The following is a 22,225-nucleotide window of genomic DNA, read 5'->3' as shown; positions in this document are numbered from 1 at the left end:
ATGAACAAAATATTTGATGCATTTTTTAGCCCCTTAAAAGAGAACATATGACCAGTCGCAATATTGGGAGTATACTCATGACCTGAACCACTGTCATTCACAGCAGATGTCAGATATGTGAGTAGCCATTTTATTTCACTGACTTGAAAGGAACCATGGGAAATAATTTAAGTATGTCTTGTTTATAAAAAATGTTGGGACCTTTATCATCACACTGTTATTGTGCTAATATTACAGCTGAAAATACCAACCATCCTGGAAAAAATGTTGCCACATTCCAGCCTATTTCCAACAATGTTACCTCCTTCCCACAATGTTTTCACTACAGCACCTTCAATATTTCCACCTCGTTCCCCAACACTGAATGATGGGGGATATGGAAAAGGGAAGGATGTACATGTAGTTTCAAATGATCACACACACATTAACAGGATGGTTTGCACCAGAGCATGGCAATTGATGATGTTGGTGTGGCAACATGTTTTTTCCTCAAGATCGTCGGTGGAATTCCTCCTAACTCTATGCTTTTAACCCCATCTGTATGTGACAGAGCAGGATCTTTTCCCCCCAAAAGAGGCAAAGTTGTACTAATGTAGGGGTTCTCAATAGGCGGCTCACAGGCCATATTCAGCCAGCCAACCAAATCAGCTCTGATAGTACAGTAACTATAGCACAACAAGGTGTATTCAGACCTGCCAACCTACCGAAGTTAGAATAAGGGACATTGAGACCAAAACCTTGTACATGTACACAAACCAGGTACCGACAAATTCAAAGATTTAAGGTGTGCAATACTTTCAGAATTCAGAGAAGGTTTTGCAGGTCTGAATTTATCACAATAGACTAAAGAGAATGTAATAGCAAATTTTAAAGAGACATCTTCATCATTTTCTACTGTTCTTACATTTAAATTTGCCATCACTGAAATTGTCAGAAAACAGGACTGTCCCTTATTTTCACTTTGGTAAACCCCAAATGGGGACAGTCCCTCAAAATGAGGGACAGTTGGCAGGTCTGTGTATTTGGCTCTCAAAAACAGATCTTTGAAATGAGTTTGGCCCTCCATAGCCATGAGTAAACATCATTGACAACCCCTGTCCTAATGTGAAACTCTATGCAAGCAAAATCATGACTTGTTTGATTTCGATCTCAACCGTTTTATTCCTGAAATCATACCAGGCCAATGTTTTTATTTATTAATGATTCTAACTGTTTGGCATCATTATTGATCTATAAAATCCATACACCCCCTAATGACCTTAATGACCCGCACAGGGGATGTAGAATTCAAACGTAGTCGCAGATTCAGGTAGCCCCATTGAAATTCACAGTCCCTGTGTGGAATGTCATGTCTTCCATAAGGGGTATATGGATTTCAAGTGTAACAGCCCATTTATTGCATTACTTTACTTGCGCCCTTTGCATTACTTTGCTTGCGTCCTTTGTTATCGTGCAACTAAAATATTCACACAGTTAACAACAGCAAAGGAGTCACTCATCACAAACCACATACAACATTCAAAATATGCAGAATTGCATTTACTAATCAATGTATGCAATTTTTGACACAATTATTCCTCACAAAGATAAGTGAATCACATGCTTTTAAAACATGATATCAAGCAGGTTATTTCAATTTTAACAATATACAATTTTTTGCAACATAAGTCATCAATTTTTATTAGATACGATGGACAATTTGGTAAAAAGTAAAGTTTACGAAATATTGGAGTGATTGTTGAATACCGTAGACACACAATCACAGTGTTAAGGTCCGTTTATATAACATCGCAATTGCTTTGTGGTGCGTTGCCGATATATCAATTACTTCTTGCCGCAACTCAACGTAACTCGTCACATTTCCACGTTAAAGTGTTTTTAACTTTACTACGAGACAGTATTCTGCAGTAGGATGCAGTGTAGCAACGCACCGCAAAACAACTGCGGCATAGTATGAACGGACCTTTAAACTTTCAGCCAGTCTTACAAGAACAAAATGTTTTATTCCAGACTTGAATCTAAACTACAGTTTATCCATGGTATTCAGCAATCTAGCCATAACATTTCAATTTCACAAACATACAAGCAACTCTGTGAATGAGTTTAGTTCTTCTGATGCGTTATGCAGCTGGATATATTGCGGAATGTGTTCGCTGCTAGCTGAGAAATCTATTTATAAATTTCCTTGTGTCTCATCCCTATTGACCTCATGATGACCCCATCCCACAATTCCTTGTTTTTAATAACACAAGGTGACACATCCCTAATTTACATATACATGGTCAAGTACAGTACAAAAAAGATTGGTTTACAGTTTATTTTTGTCGGGGAAGAGGGGGGAATAAATCTATGTGCAATTGGTTAGTAAATTGCGGAAAAGAGTACAGGAGATATTGTTTCAACAACACATTAGATTAAGGAGACCAGACTGAACAGGTTACACACTGGCAGAATTAGCTTATACCAAAATGTATACAAAATTAATTTTTCAGCTCGACTTGATTCACACATGTTCTACCACTTTTGGCTCTCATTTCCTATAGTTGGTGTATAAAATTATGTACTTTTTCCTTGCATAACAACAACAAAAGAATTTATTTAGACTGATAATTGATGGGTTTTCACAAGACCAAATAAAAATGTTTAGTTCATAATTCAGCAATGTGTTAACAAAAAAGATTTTTTCTTCTTCATTTTTGTTGATAAATGTTACAGTGTCACAACAATCTAGGATCCATGTAACTATCATATCTAAAACAATAATAGACAAAATCTCCTGTACTCTTTTGAAGAAAAAAAAAATAACAATAAAAATAAATTACAAAATAAAGATTGGACCTGTTTGAATTTGTCTAGCCTATTTTCCCCCTCAGCATCCACAGCCGTCTGATTTAGGTTTGTTATCATCATTCAGCTTTATCTGACTTGGGAAATCATTGTACAGCTCTGCTTCTGGTTCTTGTGCCAGGGCGTTCTTTGCGATGGTCTGGAAGGCCTGTTCTACGTTGATGCTCTCCTTGGCGCTTGTTTCAAAGTAGGGGATGCCATTTTTACTCTCGCACCAATTTTGTGCTCGTTTGGTTGATACCTGTAAAATATGAAGAGAAATGAGTAGTCATATTAGGCACAGATATGCAAGTCATCACCAGATGAATTCAAGCATTTCGTTGGTGATAAGGTTGAACTGATAATCAAATCCGATATCAGATCAGCTCGATATATGATTCATCAGTAAAATATCAGATCGGTGAAAAATAATGTCTATATATTGGAAAATTTTTGTTGTACTTTTTTTTTAAAGCAACAACAACAGTGAGGTTTTTAATGCCAAAATTTGTCTTTTTATGTACAGGAGTCTACTCTGTCCTCACAGGTTGCACCATTTTGACAGGGGTTTGATACTGCGACCTGCAAAATATGCAGACCTGCCAACCTACCGAAGTCCGAATGAAGGACATTGAGACCAAAACCTTGTACATCCTAGGTTCCAGGATCGTGCATAGGTAAAAAAAATGTGCACGTTATGCCTGTGCGACAATACTCAATTTGAGGTATGCACGTATATAGGAAGACAAATTCAAAGACTTGAGGTGTGTAATACTTTCAGACTAAAGAGAATGCTATAGCAAATTTGAAAGTGACATTTTCATCATTTTCTGCTGCTCTTACATTTAAATTTGCCATCACTGAAATTTTCAGAAAACAGGACTGTCCCTCATTTTCACTTTGGTAAACCCCAAAATGAGGGACAGTCCCTCAAAATGAGGGACAGTTGGCAGGTCTGAATATGCACCTATGTCACTAGGTGAAACAATGTATAGTAAGGCCAAGAAAAAAAGAATGTATGTCTCAGACACCCGCGCGCATTGCTATGTGAAATCCAATTAAGCACTTAGAGCTACGCGTTGGCCGGTTTTTGGGTTTTTTTTGCTCCTATTTTCAATTTTTCAGTAGGCCTATCGTATAGCGATCCAATTTTGTCTTAAAATAAAAAAACGCATAGCACTTAGCTTTTTTACCAAATGTGTCTGAGACATACTTTCTTTTTTATTTGGCCTAATACAAGTAAATCATACCATTCTGTTGTCAAGATCTATTTTGTTGCCTAGTGCGGCGAATGGGAAATGTTCTGGATCCCTCGGACTCGCTTGTATCAAGAACTCGTCTCGCCAACTATCCAGTGATTTGAAGGAATTGGGTGAGGTGACATCAAACACAAGTACACAGCAATCGGCTCCTCTGTAGAAGGCTACACCCAAACTTTGAAATCTTTCTTGACCAGCTGTGTCCCATATCTGTGGTGAAATAAGTTCATGATTAGCCTTGACACAAGAACATAATATGAAGTGAGTTTGTAGGTCATGATTTCGTAGCCGGAGAAAAACAAAATAACCCCGTACAAACAGATGGAAAAAGGAAATCTATGCAATCTTTTGCCAATGAGCTACCAAATTCATCTCCATAACACACCAGTTTCAAAGTATAAATCCAGTATAACAAGGTCTCATCATGCTGTGTGAGCAAAATCTTCCATCACCTTTTTCTCTATATGGCCAAAATGGAGAGGAGGCTGTGTGGCACTGACCCTTGATGTATGCAATTTGCCATAGAAGTATTACCATAGCGATGGGTCTACACCATGTTTTAATGTATTGCCCTGCACTAGACTGGTTGGTAATTCTATAGAAATTTCACATTATGCCCAGTTCATGTTGCACATGCACCTGCAAAATTGGGTCTTTGAAAAGAGCGGCATCGTATTCAATCTATGATTGCAATATACATAGGTGACGAGGGCAGTGCTGCAGCCTGCTTATAGTGCAAGGTAATGCATTCAAAAATCATGTAGACCCATCGTTCTGGTAATTAATCCTGTTACATCACTACTTCTGCAGTGAAAACATTCAAAACAATACCTTAATATTTTTGCATTCTTCTCAAAATTTATAGCATATTGGGGACAAGTAAGACATGTATATTATAGGGGCAAGGACCGCAACTACTGCACTGGAAATTTTATTTCAGCACAGACAATAGTTGTGGAGTTACAGTCAAAAATGAGGAAAACCAATATTTGATCAATAAATCAATAACTACCGCTTTGAGTTGCGAATTTTCAGTACAGCAGTTGCAGTTCCGCCCCTACAATACACATATCCCACTTGTCACCAATGCGCCATAATATTTGAGAAAAATGCAAAAATAGGCACAAAATTGGCCAGGGGTGTAGTACCCCCTTAAGAGGCACTTGATTGCTTTACCTGCATTGTGACAAACCTATCATCAACCATAACTTCTTTTGTGAGAAAATCTGCTCCGATTGTTGCCTTGTACTGATTACTGAATTTTTTATTCACATATTGGTTCATTAGAGATGTTTTGCCGACCCTGAAAATTAAAATGAGGAACAAAAAAATAAAATCATACATAGTCAACCATATTGTTAGGGCTCATATTGAGATTCCCTTACACATGAAGGTGTGCGCCATCCTGCAGCTTTCCTGTGCTAGCCTTCTTTTGTTAAAATTGTATCACTGATGCATATAATCCATCTGTTTTATGACCGAGCTTTCCTGAGGCGCGCGCTTAGCGAGGGGAATCCTGCCTTCTTTCTGTGTGAAAACATGGTAGGGTATTTCAATATGAGCCCTTATTATTTTGTATCTATAATTAACTAACACAGCTTTATTGCATTTTAAAGAATGAAACTTCTGATGCATTATTGTAATATCATAACACAGAATAACATTATAATATATAACATGTTTTATATCATATCATATAATGACATACATGTATCATATATCATGCCATACCGTAAATGCTATCATGCCATATTATATCATATCACATATCGTATTTCATACTATGCATATGCCATACAGATATAACAAGCTGTCTCTCTTGGCGCCTTTCTCCATTTGTTAACTACATTTTGCAATAAGGTATACTGTTTTAGGAGCAATGAATTATTTTGATGTTTGAAACTGGGTTGTCAGGATCATTCATGCGTCACAATTCACCACTTGCCCATTGCCCAATAATATGCATCATGACTTTAACATCTAATTACACATCGACTCCTTTACACCAGGTTTCTGGGCATAAAAGCGTGTATACATGTCTTGTGTAATTATCTAGTAGAGAGAATTGATGAAAATTATCAAAACAATTGTGATTTCCGATCAGGTTTTAAATGAATTCTCCTAACCGACTTGAACATTTTTTGTATTCTAGGTTGAATTTACCACGGCACACAATGGAAAGCGACCAATCATGCAATTTTGATTTTTCATGCATTTTGAGCATTTAAAAATACGGACGGCCCATTTTGCCATTAAAAATCTGTTATTTTGATAACGACAGTATCACATCTCACCCAAGATGCATCATCAGGCTGACTGATCAGGCACTGAACTGACGATTGACCTGTGAAACAAGTTTCAGATGGTATGACGTCACGGGAGAGTCGTAGCGGTATTTTCCTGATTGCTGCGTCGTAGGTCCTTGACAGGTTGTGGCGAATCAGCAAAATAACTTGACGACTCTCCTGTGACGTCATACCATCAACTGTGTCACATGTCAATAGTTCAGTGCCTGATAAGTCAGCCTGATGATGCGCCTTGCATGAGATGTCATACTGTCGCTATCAAAGTAGGAAGTCCAGAAGAACAGATTTAATATTCATTCTATTAGGATTTCAACTAGTTTTCCTATTTGCTCAACACAATGTTTTTGACATACCGTATTTCGTCAAATAGTCGCCCCCCCCTCAAGTAAACGCCCCCACCACTTTTTTTCAACCAAGATGTTTAAAAAATGCCGATATTTCCATGCTATCTTGTGTGGTAAGCTTACCAAGTTGCGCACATGGTCCATAATAGCGTCAATAATTGGCGAAAATCTGGATCAGAAACCCGGAAGTGAGCCAGAAATCAGTGTTTCTAGTTCATAGTTCGTCATTTTAGCATGCGTTTTTAGTTTACCTAATGATTTTAACGGGAATTATCGTTCTAAAATTGACCCTGAATAAAGGCCCCCCCTTGGGAAATTGTAACGCCCCTGGGGGCGTTTATTTGACGAAATACGGTAGTTAAATACTCACCCACTGTCTCCAAGGATGATAACCTTGAGTAAAACCTTCTTTCTTGATGTCATTGTGATTTACTAGTATTATAAATTAGAGAAAACAGAGCTCTACCTGAAAATAGATAAATCAGACCAAACAGAAAACAGTTAACTTTTATCCTGTAGATGCTTTCAACTTTTGGTACATTTAGGTGCATTTGATTTGATGTTTGAGTGACTGCCTTCACGGGGCTTTTGTTTTGAGAGCTAGAACTGTCACTCTCCTACAGCTCTCCTTAATTGCTTTGGTGTGAGCTATAAATCACTCCCCTTAAATGCATCAAGGAAGCTGTTTTTATCACTTCACTAATTAATTGTGCAGAAGTATATTCACAAATTATGACTAAATATCAGTAATAATATCAATAATCTATATTAATAGATTTTAGCAAATTCAAAATTACACTTTTTGCATTCTTGCTGCCTAGCTCGCCCACCACTCTGCTTAACAGCTCGACCACTCTCCTTTAAAATTTCAGGGGAACTGTTTGCACAGCTCTCCTTAATACCCTCAAGTGGAGCTGTTGACATCTCACCTGCAAAAATCTAAAACACAAGACATCCATAACCAATCAACCTATCTAATTTATTTATTTTCCATTAAAAATGAACAACAAAATACAATATATTATAAAAAATACAACATGATGGAGGAGGTATTTCAAGAAGTGGAGCCTGTAAATGTTGCACCCCTTAAGTACCATCAGCCACTTAATGCAGAGAATTTCAAGTTGCATTGACTTGGGTTACTTTGAATGTTTATACTCATTTTGGTTGAGTTAAAATGCTACACACTGGTTGGCTACCGTTAAGGTTTTAAAAATGTGCGTCCGTAATGACGCAAGTTTGCTGACGAGGTTGCAAAAACTTGCGTCCAGACAGATTTTTGTGCGTCCATCTGAAATTCACGATTATGATGATACACACATACCCCGGGTCTACACCTCACCAAATGTTGATTGTTAAAAAAAAATTAAAGTGCATTTTCGCCGTGATATTCCATCTCCATTCACTATGATAATTTTTCTCATTTCTGTGTCAGTTTTGGTCCGAAACGTGGTCAAAAACATCAGCAAAGTCTGTCAATCTTGAACAAATTTTCGTTCGTAATTTTACTTCCGCATTTCTTTTTTTTAAATTAACGTGTTGTTGATGCTACAAAGCTAAAACACGCGCTGCCACAAATAATACGAAAAAGGGTTATCATTTGGATTTTGTCTTTAAAATTGCTTTTATTCATCGTAACAATAATACTAATAAAGGAAACCTAGATTATTTATGAGAAAATAAACATAAAATATTAAAAATTGAATATTGTCAGGTTGTGATAAATAATTAAATAAACATTAACCGCAAGTTAGCGGCACATGTTGAGTCCAGCATGCTTGCTTGTAAATAAATCAATCGGGACTTCCCCAGGCCATCAAACAGCGATCGTTCGGAAAGCATGCAAAAAGTGCACGATTTCCTGACGTTGCATTTACAAATATTGCAGAATTTACTTCAGTTCTTAGCAGGTGGGTCAAAATTTTGGGGCTTTTATTATCTTAAAAATATAAAAGAATAAATTATTATTTTTATCATCAATTAATGATAAAATTTAGAAGTTTTGCCTGCGTCCACAACTCCACATGCATGTGACATGGACGCAAAATACTTGATTAGCCATGTGAACTTGCGTCCAAATTTGTAGAATACGCGTCTGGACGCAATGACGCACACTAACGGGAAGCCTGCTACACTACACATCCTCATTTATTACATCTAGGGGTAACACCTTTCATTCAGACAATGAGCAATCATGATAGCCATTCACATAAAGCATGGTCCTGTTAGGGTTAATCATGATCTACATGATTCACTCATTTATTCATATCATAATACCGGTATGATTGTGTGTGTTGATGACTGCATGAGTAAATGTGTTAATTTCTAGGGTTGTTTCCCAATGAGCACATATATACGAGGGGGGTATCCAAAAGTTTTGACATCACCCAGAAGGAAGCGAGCTATATATCGATGAGATTTTGTCAGTGTAATCACTGGTCCTTATGTACATTATGGTCCAAAAATGGTCTCATAAGTATGTTTACTTTCTTTACAGGTGGCGCTAGATGGGCAGTAGGTGCATAACCTTTTCATGATAAGATCCTCCACTTTCTTGAGTTTCTGCACTGTGGCCACATCCGTAAGTGATGGACGCCCACTTCTTGGCTCATCTGTGAAGGACATGTGGCCAGTTTGGAAATTCCTTTTTCAAAAAGCAACAGTGCCATATGATGGGCAATCATCACCATAGATAACTTTCATTTCATCATAGATTTTCTGAGCATTGTAGGCCTAACCCTCCAAATGCAGGAACTTAATCACGCTGCATGCCTCAATTTTCACCATCTTGCAGGTTATGCGCCTACTGCCCATCTAGCACCACCTGTAAAGAAAGTAAACATACTTATGGGACCATTTTTGGACCATAATGTACATAAGGATCAGTGATTACACTGACAAAATTTCATCGATATAGCTTGTTTCCTTCTGGGTGATGTCAAAAACTTTTGGATACCCCCTCGTATGTAGCGGATATAGGAGCTACAATGTACACGTAGTACAATGTACACAAGTACCAATGCCACCAGCAGGATTGCTTGCATAACATGAAGTAACCTGTTAATGGCACCCTTGCACAATTATAAAAGTTACATAAATGGTGACCTGAGCCAATGACTTAGAGTTACTTACAGGTCTAGACACCCTAGGGTCACAGGTTCAATTCCTGGTCAAGGATGAAAAGTTCACTCACTAGGATCCACAACATACTCGTCTATCAGGGCACAGTTCTTATCTTCTATACATTTGTACATTCATTGAATGACCTTTGAAAATTTGGGTACAAAAACTCATACTCTGCAACTTGAGGTCAAATTTTGCACTATGATTGTTTAATTGAGGTTATTGAACTATGCCGTTGGGATGAGGCCATTGTAATTCATTGACTAGCCTACTGAGGGAAAGAATCCATAATTTACGAGTAGACCGGAGCCAGTGTTCCTTGTAATGTTAAGGCTAATTAATGTGAGTATAATGCTGAAGTTTACATACATAAACTTAGGCAATAGAAACAAATTAGTTTCGATCGACCATCGATGCTTGGTCAATCCTTATTATTTACTAGTGCATCATATTTTAATCATCAACAGATTATAAAAGGATAGAATGATTCCATACCATATAAAAGTATGCTGGGTTTGGTTTATGTGAAGGATGAAGTTATCTGCTAGAATGATAGTGTTGGAGAGAGGTTTGAAGATCAAGACTGAGTTTATATTTATCAACGAGAGGGGGTAAAACTAGTCAACAACACTCAGTTTTGTCAGAATAAGTTCAGAGTAGCCAAATTGATAATACTTGCATAATCATCAGTGAATCAAATTTTGAGTGTTTCTCTTTGCCAGTTGCCTGCCCTTTTTGCATGTGTATCTGTTTGTCTGTATATCTGATGTCTGTCGTGGTGTCTGTCCGTTTGTTTGTTTAAATGGTTGCTACGTGCGGAGACACACTTTTGTCCTGATGGGACCAACCTCAAACAAAATGCTCAAGTCTTGTATCTTAACAATATTCATTTACTATCTCTTCTTGATATATGGCGAGTGCTGAATTTCAATGAAAATGAAATACAAAAAAGAATTAAGTATGAAAGTACAATGAAAAGTTATATTCATTTTGTCCACATGTATTGGTTTAAATTTTACCAAATCAATTGCATATAGATGGGAAAATGCCACTTATCTGGTATAAACATGCAGGTGATATAAAAACACTGTGTTGGCTATTTATATCCAATTCAATATACATGTAATGGGTTATGTTTATTGTATCTTACTATAAATAATGAAAACTTGTATGGGTGTTTGTATGTCCATGGAAAGGCACCGTCAGTTTCAATCCAAATATCGCCGAATTCATACGGAATATACGGAAAGGGCATTAAAATATATTTGGTTGCCTCAAAATCAGTGAAAATATAGTTTAAACCATTTAAAAAAAATACAAATTGGTTGCCAAACAAACACGGCATCGCAACTGGCAGGCAGTGTGTCGGCGCCGCATGCGTAATGCGCGCTATCCCACTGCACGTGTAAACAACGTAGAGCCTTGCATTTATGTGCCCAAGACCAGTAGACATAATTCAAACTGACTTCCACCCTGAAGGTGAAAAATGTCATACATGTACATTGTACATGTTACAAATGATAATGGCATTGAGAAGAATTGTGATAACAACAACAATCTGCAAGAGTTCAGCCCTGGTATTCATCAATTTTAAAAAGGCATTTGACACCATACATTGGGCAAAAATGCTGGACATTCTAAGAGCATGTCATATGAAGTACCGGTACATTATGTTGCCCATGTCACCACACCAGATGGAATTACTGACAATTCAGACTGGAGTACTGCAGGGGGACATGCTTGCACCATTCCTATAAAATCCTCACCTATGCTCTCATGAATGCACTAGATAGGAATGAAGATTGGCTCGCACTAAATACCACGAAAAGTTGGAGGATAGGTCTATAAACAAAATTTTCGCTGATGACATAGCATTATTGGCCGAAGAGTTACTCTCATCTTGTTGAGACTGCAGCACTTACAGTCAGTCTCAGCTTCAATGCCAAGAAAACCAAGGCAATGATTTGCAATAAATGGCCCCACTTGCTGGAAGATTACCATAGATTTAGATATGCCCCGTAAACAGCTCTGTTCATTGCCTCGCTGTGCCGATATGTACTCACACCGGATGTGATTTTGAGACATATTTTGTTCACAAATGATATGTAGGGACTGTTTTCAGCCAAAGTTGGTGCTCAGCAGTTGCTCAGTGGTACCGGGAAATGTTGCAGTATTGTAAGCATACTCATGAGTATTACTCATTATCTGTTCAAAATATCACTTATGAATCCCAATTCATGACTTCAAAAATCGGGTACCGACAGGCTTCAATTCTTACCATAGAAATAAAATCAAATTTAGGCAGTGCAAACAACATCCATTCCCATGTGGGGTTTTATTATGATTTGGGGTTAATTTGAGAAGAATTATAATGGCCTTGAGTTTCAAAATTGAAAATACACCGAGTGTATGTTTTTTTGTTGTTAAAAACCTCAACGATTTAAAAATCTGGGATAATTGCAACTATGACAGTCATGATCTAAGCTACCAGATGCATCATTATTTTTCTGACTAGTATGATATTTAGTTGCGAAAAAGATTACTTTAACATTTTGACAGGATTATTTCTTTTCTTACAAGGCATGCCCTCAAAAGTTTGGCTCATGGGGCTGCAAGAAAAAAAACCCCATACAATCTAAAGAGTGTCAAAATTGTCCCTATTCAGGGGTAGAAATAAGGGACCATTTCCTGATAGCCATCCGGGCTATCTAGACATTTTTTCTGATAGCCCTGGCGGAAATTCAATAGCCCTTAAAACATTTTTTTCTTGGCCCAACATCGGACTCTTGTTAATTGTCAGGCATGGATGATGGAGCTTAAACACAGCAGCAAGTATCAATAGCCCGATGGGCTACATGGAGATCAAACCCAGTAGCCCAACAGAAAATTTAACAGCCATGGCTATCTGGCTACCGCTATTTCAACCCCTGCCTATTCAACCTATTCTATGGTACCGTACTTGAGTGTTTGGATTTAACCGGAACAGTTCTGACTTTGTCTACATCTCTGTTTGTATTAATGCTGTCAGGTTTAAACGTTTACACGTATAAACGGCCAGGAAGCCGTTTAAACGTTTAGCAAATTCGCTAAACGTGTAAACGTATTTTTAGCAAAAAAAAGTTAGCAAATTTGTGTAAACATATTTTTAGCCAAAAAAAAAAATCAAGTCAAAAATGGTTGATAATAAGGCTGGCATTTTCGGGCGGGCTAGCGGGTACCCGCCCGAGATTACATTACCCGGGCAGGAAATACCCTGCCCGGGTACCAAAAAAAAAAAAAAAAAAATGGTTGACCTAAAAAAAAATATAAAAAAATTCACGATGTTTTGTATTTTTAATATGAAAATTGATCATTTGTATTGTCATGTCATAGTCTATTAGTGATTTCAAAATGCATTGAATTTGAATGCATTTTGAAATCATTAATAGAGTATGACATGAATACAAAGTATCAATTTTCATATTAAAAATACAAAACATCTTGAAATTTTTCTTGAATGATCCTAGCATTTAGGTCTAGGTCCAGGGACACAACAAAACCGAAAAAATAAAAAACTTAAAAAAAAAAAATTTCGGGTACCCGGGTACAAAATTACCCGAAAATGCCAGGCCTAGTTGATAACAAAGTCTGGAACTATATTTTTACCGGAAAATATCACCGAGCTTTATTGAGATGAAACGCTTTTGGAAAGCGATGGGCAATCGTCTAATTTTTCGATGCATCGCCCGTTGCTTTCGCATTTATACTTATCACAGTGATAGCGATTGCAGACGACAATTAAAATATTCTAAATGCCACAAAATACATTTTTAAAACATTTATAGTTGCTGTCAATAATTATTGCTTTGAATTTTAAATTCATCACTAAAAATTAATAATCAGGAAAGGTAAATTAATTAGCAAAATAATAGATTCAGATGGTTAGTATATAGGTAACCCAGGCAAACCTTAGTTAACACATTTGCTGGTCAGCCAAATTCGCCGACAATGTCAATGCATTTTTACATAGAAATTTAAAACTTGTGCCCGAAGAAAGAAACCTACATAAATATGTTTTCTATACTTCACTTGACCCAAATATATAATTTTTATGGTGATAAGTCACCCGCACATGGAATTTCAGAGGATTTTGATAGCAGTTCCATTAAAAAAGCTGCTATCGCCATGAGACTAAGATCTAGAAACACCCCGAAATGCCGCTTTTGGGGAATTTTGCTAGATGAATCTTTTTGATGAAAGTCAGGCTTTGACAAGATGTAACTTTGCTACGGAAAGTGCTATGAAAAAAAGGTTTTCAGTTTTGGCTTAGTTTACTCAAGGGCTTTAATTTGATATATATAAAATGATGCAGTTTGATGGCAAATTTGAATTCACCTAGGATACCTATAGTATATGATTGGTTGACGCATTCACGTGTCAAGCGATATCCCTGGGAAGTTGAGATTTCTTCAACTTGCGAAAGCGACATAATTTTTTGCCTCAGCGATTTGAATTGATTGATCAGCTCGATGCTCTGAAAATGTAAGTAAACACTGAGCATGCGTGAAAATCGCCTTTCTGCAAAAGCGGATCAAGTATTCAGCTTTACTGTTAGAGCTTATTTGGTAACCCGGAAGTCAGTGCATCATTCTAAAATGGCGGCCTAATTTTGGTCACAGCAAAATGTTGGTTTTGGCATTTGGGAGAATGAGAAATAAACACATTTCTATATGCATTTGAAATGAATCTCCATAATAGTTCACAAAGGTTTCAGCATAAAACTCAATGAGACAAAGAACTTTCGGTCCTTCGAATATATGGATGCCATTTTGTCAAATGGATCGTCGTCGCTCAGACTTATTGCGATTTATCGCCCACCTCCTTCATCTGAGAACAAATTGACGGTTAATATGTTTATGACTGAATTCTCTCAGCTCTTGGAAGTACTTTCCATTGCCCCTGGAAATCTTCTTATCACGGGTGATTTGAATTTTCATGTCGACAATGCTGAAGACCGTGATGCAACAGCTTTCCTGGATCTTCTTGATTCAGCTGGACTTCATCAACATGTCCAGCAAGCAACCCACCGCCGTGGCCACACATTGGATCTTATAATATCGCGAATTTCAGAAGAACTCGTCACCGATGTGTCCGTTGTGAATGGTCTACCATCTGATCATAGAGCCGTCAAGTGTCACGTGGATGTTCTGAAACCACCACCTGTAAAAGTGGAAGTTCGCTCACGAAACCTACGTGCAATCGATCTTGAGGAATTCAGGAGAGACATTAAAGATTCGTCTCTCTGTAACGATGATGAGAGCAATACTGCTGACCCGTCCTTTCTTGTGGATCAATATGAATCTGTTCTTTCTAACCTTTTGGAAGTACATGCTCCTATCAAAACTAGGACAATTGTTTATAGACCGAATGCTCCTTGGTTCAACGACAATCTACGAGAATCAAAGCGTAAAAAGCGAAGGCTCGAGAGAAAATGGTTGAAGTCTGGGTTAGAAATCGATCAACAACTTTATATTCAGCAGTGCAAAGATCATCGCAAAAAAACTGGAAGAAACGAAGTGCGCGTATCATCGTGATAAAATCGATTCATGTGATGACCGCCAGCTTTTCAAGTACGCCAACCGCTAAGCAAATCTTCTGCCTCGAGTGTTTTGCCTGATCATTCATGTCACAAGACACTTGCAAATGACTTTGGAGATTTCTTCAAGGGTAAAGTTCAAAATTGCTGGATGCCCTTGATAACATCAACCCTCCAGAATTGTCTGTTTCGCTGGATGAATCATGCAATAGTGAGTTCGCATCGTTCGATGAGGTAACAGTTGAAGACGTCCAGGAGATCTTGATGAAGTCTGCTATAAAATCGTCTCCTCTGGATCCAATACCAAAAGATCTTCTGAAGGGGTGCTTGGACTTACTACTGCCGCATTTCACGCGTGTAATCAACTCATCTCTACTATCAGGTGTAATGCCGCAGTCTCTCAAGATCGCGCAGGTCACTCCACTCGTAAAAAAGTCAAACGCTGATCGAAATGAACTCAAGAACTATCGCCCGATTTCTAATCTCAAATTCCTGTCAAAGACTGTCGAACGTGTTGCTGCCTCACAGCTTACCCAGTACCTTGTTGAAAATAATCTGTATGCAAAAAACCAATCTGCATACAGAAAGTTTCATTCGACTGAGACAGCTCTCGTAAGGATCCAAAATGACATTCTGCTTGCTGCCGACCGACATCTGGAAGCGATCCTCATTCTCCTAGACTTTTCCGCGGCGTTTGATACGCTATCTCATGAAGTACTGATCAATCGCCTGCGTGACCGTTATGGCATTGGAGGAACAGCTTTGGAGTGGTATAAATCCTATCTGGAAAGTCGCTTTCAGGCAATCTCTATTAAAGGTGAATTGTCTGATAACGTTCTCTTGGAAGACGGTGTTCCTCAAGGATCAGTGAACGGCCCGCTCTTGTTTACGTTATTCTCTGCGCCACTTGGTGACGTCATCAAGTCTCATAACATAAACTTCATGACGTATGCAGATGATACACATATGTATCTAGTTTTACATCCTAGTGAACGCGAATTTGTAATCCCGCGCCTGGAGCTCTGTCTTCGTGATATCAAGGCATGGACAACGGCTAACAGACTTGTTCTGAATGACTTAAAGACCGAGCTAGTCCACATCAGCTCAAAATTTGTCAAGTCTCTGCCCTTCCCCAAAATTACAATGGATACATCGGAAATTGACATATCAACATCTGCCAGAAATCTTGGTGTCGCTTTTGACAAGTCATTGGATATGAAAGATCATGTCAAGAACTTGGTCCGCGCAGCAACTTTCGCGATCTACCGCATTGGCAAATTACGACGTTATCTTGATCGCCCATCAGTTGAACGCTTAGTGCACGCTTTGTGACTTCGCTGCTAGATTCTTGTAATGCTCTGCTGTATGGCCTCCACGAGAAAGAAATTTCAAAGATTCAAAGGGTGCAAAATACAGCTGCTAGACTTGTCACTAGGTGTAAAAAGCAAGATCATATGAAGCCTGTTCTCAGGGACCTTCACTGGCTACCCGTGCAACAGCGAATCAGGTATAAGGTTGCTTTGCTTACATTTAAAGCTCTGCACGGTACAGCGCCTACATACATCGCCGAGCTAGTTGAGGAGCACAAGCCAAGAAGGGCCCTGAGATCGGCTTCTGAGGTGCGCCTATGCCCTCCTAAGTTCCCCAAACCAAGTTTTATGGTGAAAGGGCCTTTGCTGTGGCAGCACCTACTATATGGAACAAGCTCCCCTGTAGACTTCGTGCAATTTCTAGTCAAAGTGCTTTCAAGAAAGGTCTTAAAACACACCTTTTTAATTTAACCTAATTCTTCATCGAACCTTTTAAACGTCGCTTTGTGACTTTTTATCATGGACAATAACGGGAATGCCGTTCTTTTAACTTCCTTTGTTTTCGCTGTATACAGATGGTTCACTGTGTTCTTAAGAAAAAATGTTTACTGTGATAATGAAATTTTTGATGTTGTTGCTAAATTTGCTTTTGTATATTCGTTTTTGACATAAAATTGTTTGTTTAGCTACTTCATGAAAACTGCTTGTTTTAGCTCCAGATGTTTTTTGCCCATGCTGATGTGGGAGTAAAAACAATATGTTTTCTGAGTGCAATTAATATCATGTGCAATTTCATGCTGCCTTTTTGTTCTTTTGTTCTTGCTCGGTTTTTGTGATCGGTTTTCCTAGATTCTCCTGACAAACTGCACGGCATGAGCTTGAACTGATGTGTTTTTACCTTGGGTAAATAATTTATTGTAATTTTAGAGTTGTAGATTTATTTGAGAGTTTTAGAGTTGTATTTTGTTTTTCTTGTAAAGCGCCTTGTGGTTGCATGCAATATAAGGCGCTTAATAAATTTCATGTATTATTATTATTATTATTAAACTAGCGTAGTATGCCGATGGCTTGGGAAGATTTTTGGTATTTTTAGCCCCGTTTTTCCTTACACGTTTAAACGCTGTTTTAGGGCAGGGAAAATCCATTTAATAAACGTTTTTAAATTAGAGGAATACACAGAAATCGATAGACTTAGTTTGTAAACAAGGGACAAGGATGGCAAAAATTGTCATCCTTGCTGAAATGTATTTTCTTGCATTTTAAGTGCATGAATAGGAAATTGTATGATCAGGGATTCCCTGAATAGTGAATATACAATTTCCTATCCAGGCCATGATGATCCAGGCATTTATGCATACCAGGCTTCCCGTTAGTGTGCGTCATTGCGTCCAGACGCGTATTTTACCAATTTGGACGCAAGTTCACATGGCTAATCAAGTATTTTATGTCCATGTCACATGCATGTGGACGCAGACAAAACTTCAAATTTTATCATTAATTGATGATAAAAATAAGAAATTTTATTCTTTTATATTTTAAGATAATAAAAGCCCCAAAATTTTGACCCACCTGCTAAAAATTGAAGTAAATTCTGCAACATTTGTAAATGCAACGTCAGGAAATCGTGCACTTTTTGCATGTTTTCCGAACGATCGCTGTTCAAGTTGATGGCCTGGGGAAGTCCCGATTGATTATTTACAAGCCAGCTTGCTGGATTGAACATGTGCCGCTAACGTGCCGCTAACGTGCGGTTAATGTTTATTTAATTATCACAACCTGACAATATTAAATTTTTAATATTTTAAGTTTATTTTCTCATAAATAATCTAGGTTTCCTTTATTAGTATTATTGTTACGATGAATAAAAGCAATTTTAAAGACAAAATCTAAATGATAACCCTTTTTCGTATTATTTGTGGCAGCGCGCTAGTTTTAGCTTTGTAGCATCAACTACACGTTAATTTAAAAAAAGAAATGCGGAAGTAAAATACGAATCTAAAAATTTGTTCAAGATTGACAGACTTTGCTCATGTTTTTGCACCTGTTTTTGACCACGCTTCGGACCAAAACTGACACAGAAATGAGAAAAATTACCATAGCGAATGGAGATGGAATATCACGGCGAAAATGCACTTTTATTTTTTTTTAACAATGAACATTTGATGAGGTGTAGACCCGGGGTACGTGTGTATCGTCATAATCGTGAATTTCAGATGGACGCACAAAAATCTGTCTGGACGCAAGTTTTTGCAACCTCATCAGCAAACTTGCGTCATTACGACGCACATTTTTAAAACCTTAACGGGAACCCTGATGCATACCCATGATACGTACCTGAATCATCTTTGTTATTTATAACTTTTATTTTAAGGGGGTACTACACCCCTGCCCAATTTTGTGCCTATTTTTGCATTTTTCTCAAAAATTATAGCGCATTGGTGAGTGGTGACAAGATACATATTATAGGAGCAAGGACTACAACTACTGCACTGGAGTTTTATTTCAACACAGACAACAGTTGTGGAGTTACAGTCAAAAATGAGGGAAAACCATTATTTGATCAATAAATCAATAACTACTCGCCTTGAGTTGCTGAATTTTCAGTGTACATAGTATAGGTATCCCAGGCAAACCTTAATTAACACATTTGCTAGTCAGCCAAATTCGCCTAGAACACAATACATAATTTACATAGAAATATAAAAGAACTGGCCTAAGAAGGAAACCTACATAAATATGTTGTCTATACTTCACTTAACCCAAATTATGATTTTTTATGGTGGTAAGTCACTCGCACATGGAATTTTTGAGGGATTTTGATAGCAGTTCCATTAAAAAAGCTGCATCAACATGAGACTAAGATCTAGAAACACCACCGAAATGCTTTTTTTGGGAATTTTGCTAGCTGAATCTTTTTGATGAAAGTCAATCTTTGACTTTGACAAGATGTAACTTTGCTACGGAAAGTGCTATGAAAAAAAGGTTTTCAGTTTTGGCTTTCTTTACCAAGGGCTTTAATTTGATATATAAAATGATGCAGTTTGATGGCAAATTTTAATGCACCTGGCATACCTACATAGTAGTTGTAGTCCTTGCCCTAATATACATATATCTTAAATACTTCACCAATGCACTATAATTTTTGACAAAAATGCAAAAATAGGCACAAAATTGGCCAGGGCAGGGGTGTAGTACCCCCTTAATTATAAAGCAAGAACTATCTGACTTTGATTTACTAAGTTTTTGGCTTAAAAATACAATCATCATGATCATATGACAATCATGACACTGGACAATAACAACAATTTTTACATGATGATAAATGATTGCATGCAGCAGCCATTCATTGCATTGCTTTGGCATTGCGTGTTTTTTACAGCCAAATTGACACTTCTTTACTATAATTCTCGCGGTAATTGGTAACAAATAAATAGCAAAAAATATTAACAAATCGTGTGCATTTACGGCAATTAACACACTAAAGATGTATGTTAAAAGAGTTTTTGCTATGTCTTCCGGTTGGTAGACTAGAATCTGTGTATGTTTTGCAATCCACTGAATAATGAACGTGATGATGATGAGTGTACGTATGAAATACCGATTCGGATTTTTGCATTTTCATGAAAAATGCTCAAAAACATTCACATATGATAAGCTTTATATATAACGGTTGTTCTACCGAACCTAAATATTTACTAAGACCTTACCAAAATGCGCCAATTCGTTAATATTTCGAGAAAATTGCGTTGACGAAAATCACCATTTACGCCTTCGTAGTTCAACTTCAATATGGAGGTCACGGGACCAGATGCAGAAACGTCACATCCTCATCTGCACTGATGTGCAATGTATGACCATTGACGTGTTTAAATGAACCCTGCATTCTATACGTGAGTTCCTTTTCTAATTCTTCATCGCGCAAATGTCATGTCATTCTGTCACTGACTCATTACAGGTGCATATTTTTCCAATGTTTTGTCTGTCTGTTTGTCTGTTTGTTTATTAATTTATATTTGAATATTTAAAGTTGAGTCAAATGATGGCTTATATGTACAGACGGAACATTAAACCAGGGAAGTGCCACTAGAAACTGATTTTTTTTACAACACTATAAAGCTGAAGTAAAAAACCATATAAATTGAATACATGAATACAAAGGCCACCCAAGTCCATGGGAAGTGATTTTGAGAGAAAAACCTGTGTATCATTTTAATTCCTTCAGTTAGATTTACCTGGTCAATATGGTAAGTTTTACGTGCAAATGAGTGGATTAAACTGTATTAGGTATGACGATTAGCATTTCAGGGACTTCGTGGGGTTCGTTTTAAATGCTGGACTTGGGTGGTTTTTTGAATCATATACAAAGATGAGATTACCACTAGTAAGATATTAAATACAAAATAAAGCACACAGTATGTATAATGTTGATAAGCATTCTGCCATGTAATATAAACCACACACTTCCTTTATTAAACCCATTTTTTTTTCAAAAGTCACTCTCCAGCAATCAATGTGTTACAAGTGGACTTTTATACATACTGGATTTCAATCAATGTGTTACAAGAATGATGGAATTGGGTGGTTCTTTCATACATGCTATTTTTCACATGCTCAATAGACACAGAGGATGAATTTGAGTTGTTCTTTCATACATATGACAGGCCTATGTATTTGGCCAAAGTATGGACTTGGGTGGGTTTTGTATTCATATATTCAATTCTTTAGTGCGGAAAGATTTTTAAAAAAAATCTTTATTTTTTTCCCTGTGTGGTCTGGGCTATTTGAAAAAAAAATACAAAAGAAGACAATAATAAAAAGAAAAGTCTCATACTTTTTCATCACCGGCTGTACATGTACATCAGCATAAATTATGTGTGGTGAATTCTCAAAATGGTCTAAATCAACACATATCCCACATCCGATTATATAAACTTTTTTTAACCATTTAGATGTAGGCCTAATAAACATCATTATAATTTCGAGTGCTTCAAGTGTTTTCATCATGATTAATAACGTATTTTTATTTATCAATAATCGACTATGAAGCTCTATATGACATAGTTTAGTCTGTACCAGAATCATTTTTTTTGTGACTCCAATATATCACCACCAATATCGCGGGTTGATTTTTATGCAATATGACCACTATTTGCCAAATGGGCCTTACAATTTTTATAAGATATAGGCCTATATTATATACAAATTTTTAAGGCCCCTTTGAAGAACTCTTTGACATGTTTGGCAAATATGTGCGGCGGATAATGGAATGAACCGTGATCCCAGTCATCCCACCCCACATATGTAGGTTATTTTTGTCAATACCGAAATGATGTTACTAATAACTATACATGGCGACTCATAAAGCATAGAATGCAGAACATGCCACAGATGACACAAAGACACAGAGCCAAATGACATAAAACATAATAAATTATATAGCACATATATAACTAGGAATGATTGAATGCAGAACATGTCACGT

At 37.3% G+C, this 22,225-nt stretch overlaps 1 protein-coding gene across 1 annotated transcript; it reads right to left on the bottom strand.

Annotated features, from left to right (window-relative positions):
* Positions 1–1,512: 1,512 nt before the first annotated feature.
* Positions 1,513–20,582, bottom strand: LOC140148071 (ras-related protein Rab-7a). The gene is made up of 5 exons (XM_072169924.1): positions 20,451–20,582; positions 7,106–7,201; positions 5,262–5,388; positions 4,077–4,295; positions 1,513–3,088 (listed from the first exon to the last, which is right to left on the bottom strand). The coding sequence occupies exons 2-5, from the start codon at positions 7,156–7,158 to the stop codon at positions 2,870–2,872; spliced, it is 618 nt and encodes a 205-aa protein (XP_072026025.1). The 5' UTR covers positions 7,159–7,201; positions 20,451–20,582; the 3' UTR covers positions 1,513–2,869.
* Between the last annotated feature and the right edge of the window lie 1,643 nt (positions 20,583–22,225).

This window comes from Amphiura filiformis, chromosome 3 (assembly GCF_039555335.1).
Source record: "Amphiura filiformis chromosome 3, Afil_fr2py, whole genome shotgun sequence".
Lineage (NCBI taxonomy): Eukaryota > Metazoa > Echinodermata > Ophiuroidea > Amphilepidida > Amphiuridae > Amphiura > Amphiura filiformis.
Note: the sequence above shows the minus strand (reverse complement) of the source record. Positions and strands in the feature narration are given on the sequence as shown.

Excerpts from the sequence above, each read along its gene's own strand:
- LOC140148071 (XM_072169924.1), bottom strand. The coding sequence starts at position 7,158 with ATGACATCAAGAAAGAAGGTTTTACTCAAGGTTATCATCCTTGGAGAC. Across the intron at positions 5,389-7,105 it reads ATCATCCTTGGAGACAGTGG|GGTCGGCAAAACATCTCTAA; the intron begins GTGAGTATTTAA and ends TTTAATTTTCAG. Across the intron at positions 4,296-5,261 it reads ATAGGTTTGTCACAATGCAG|ATATGGGACACAGCTGGTCA; the intron begins GTAAAGCAATCA and ends ATTTCACCACAG.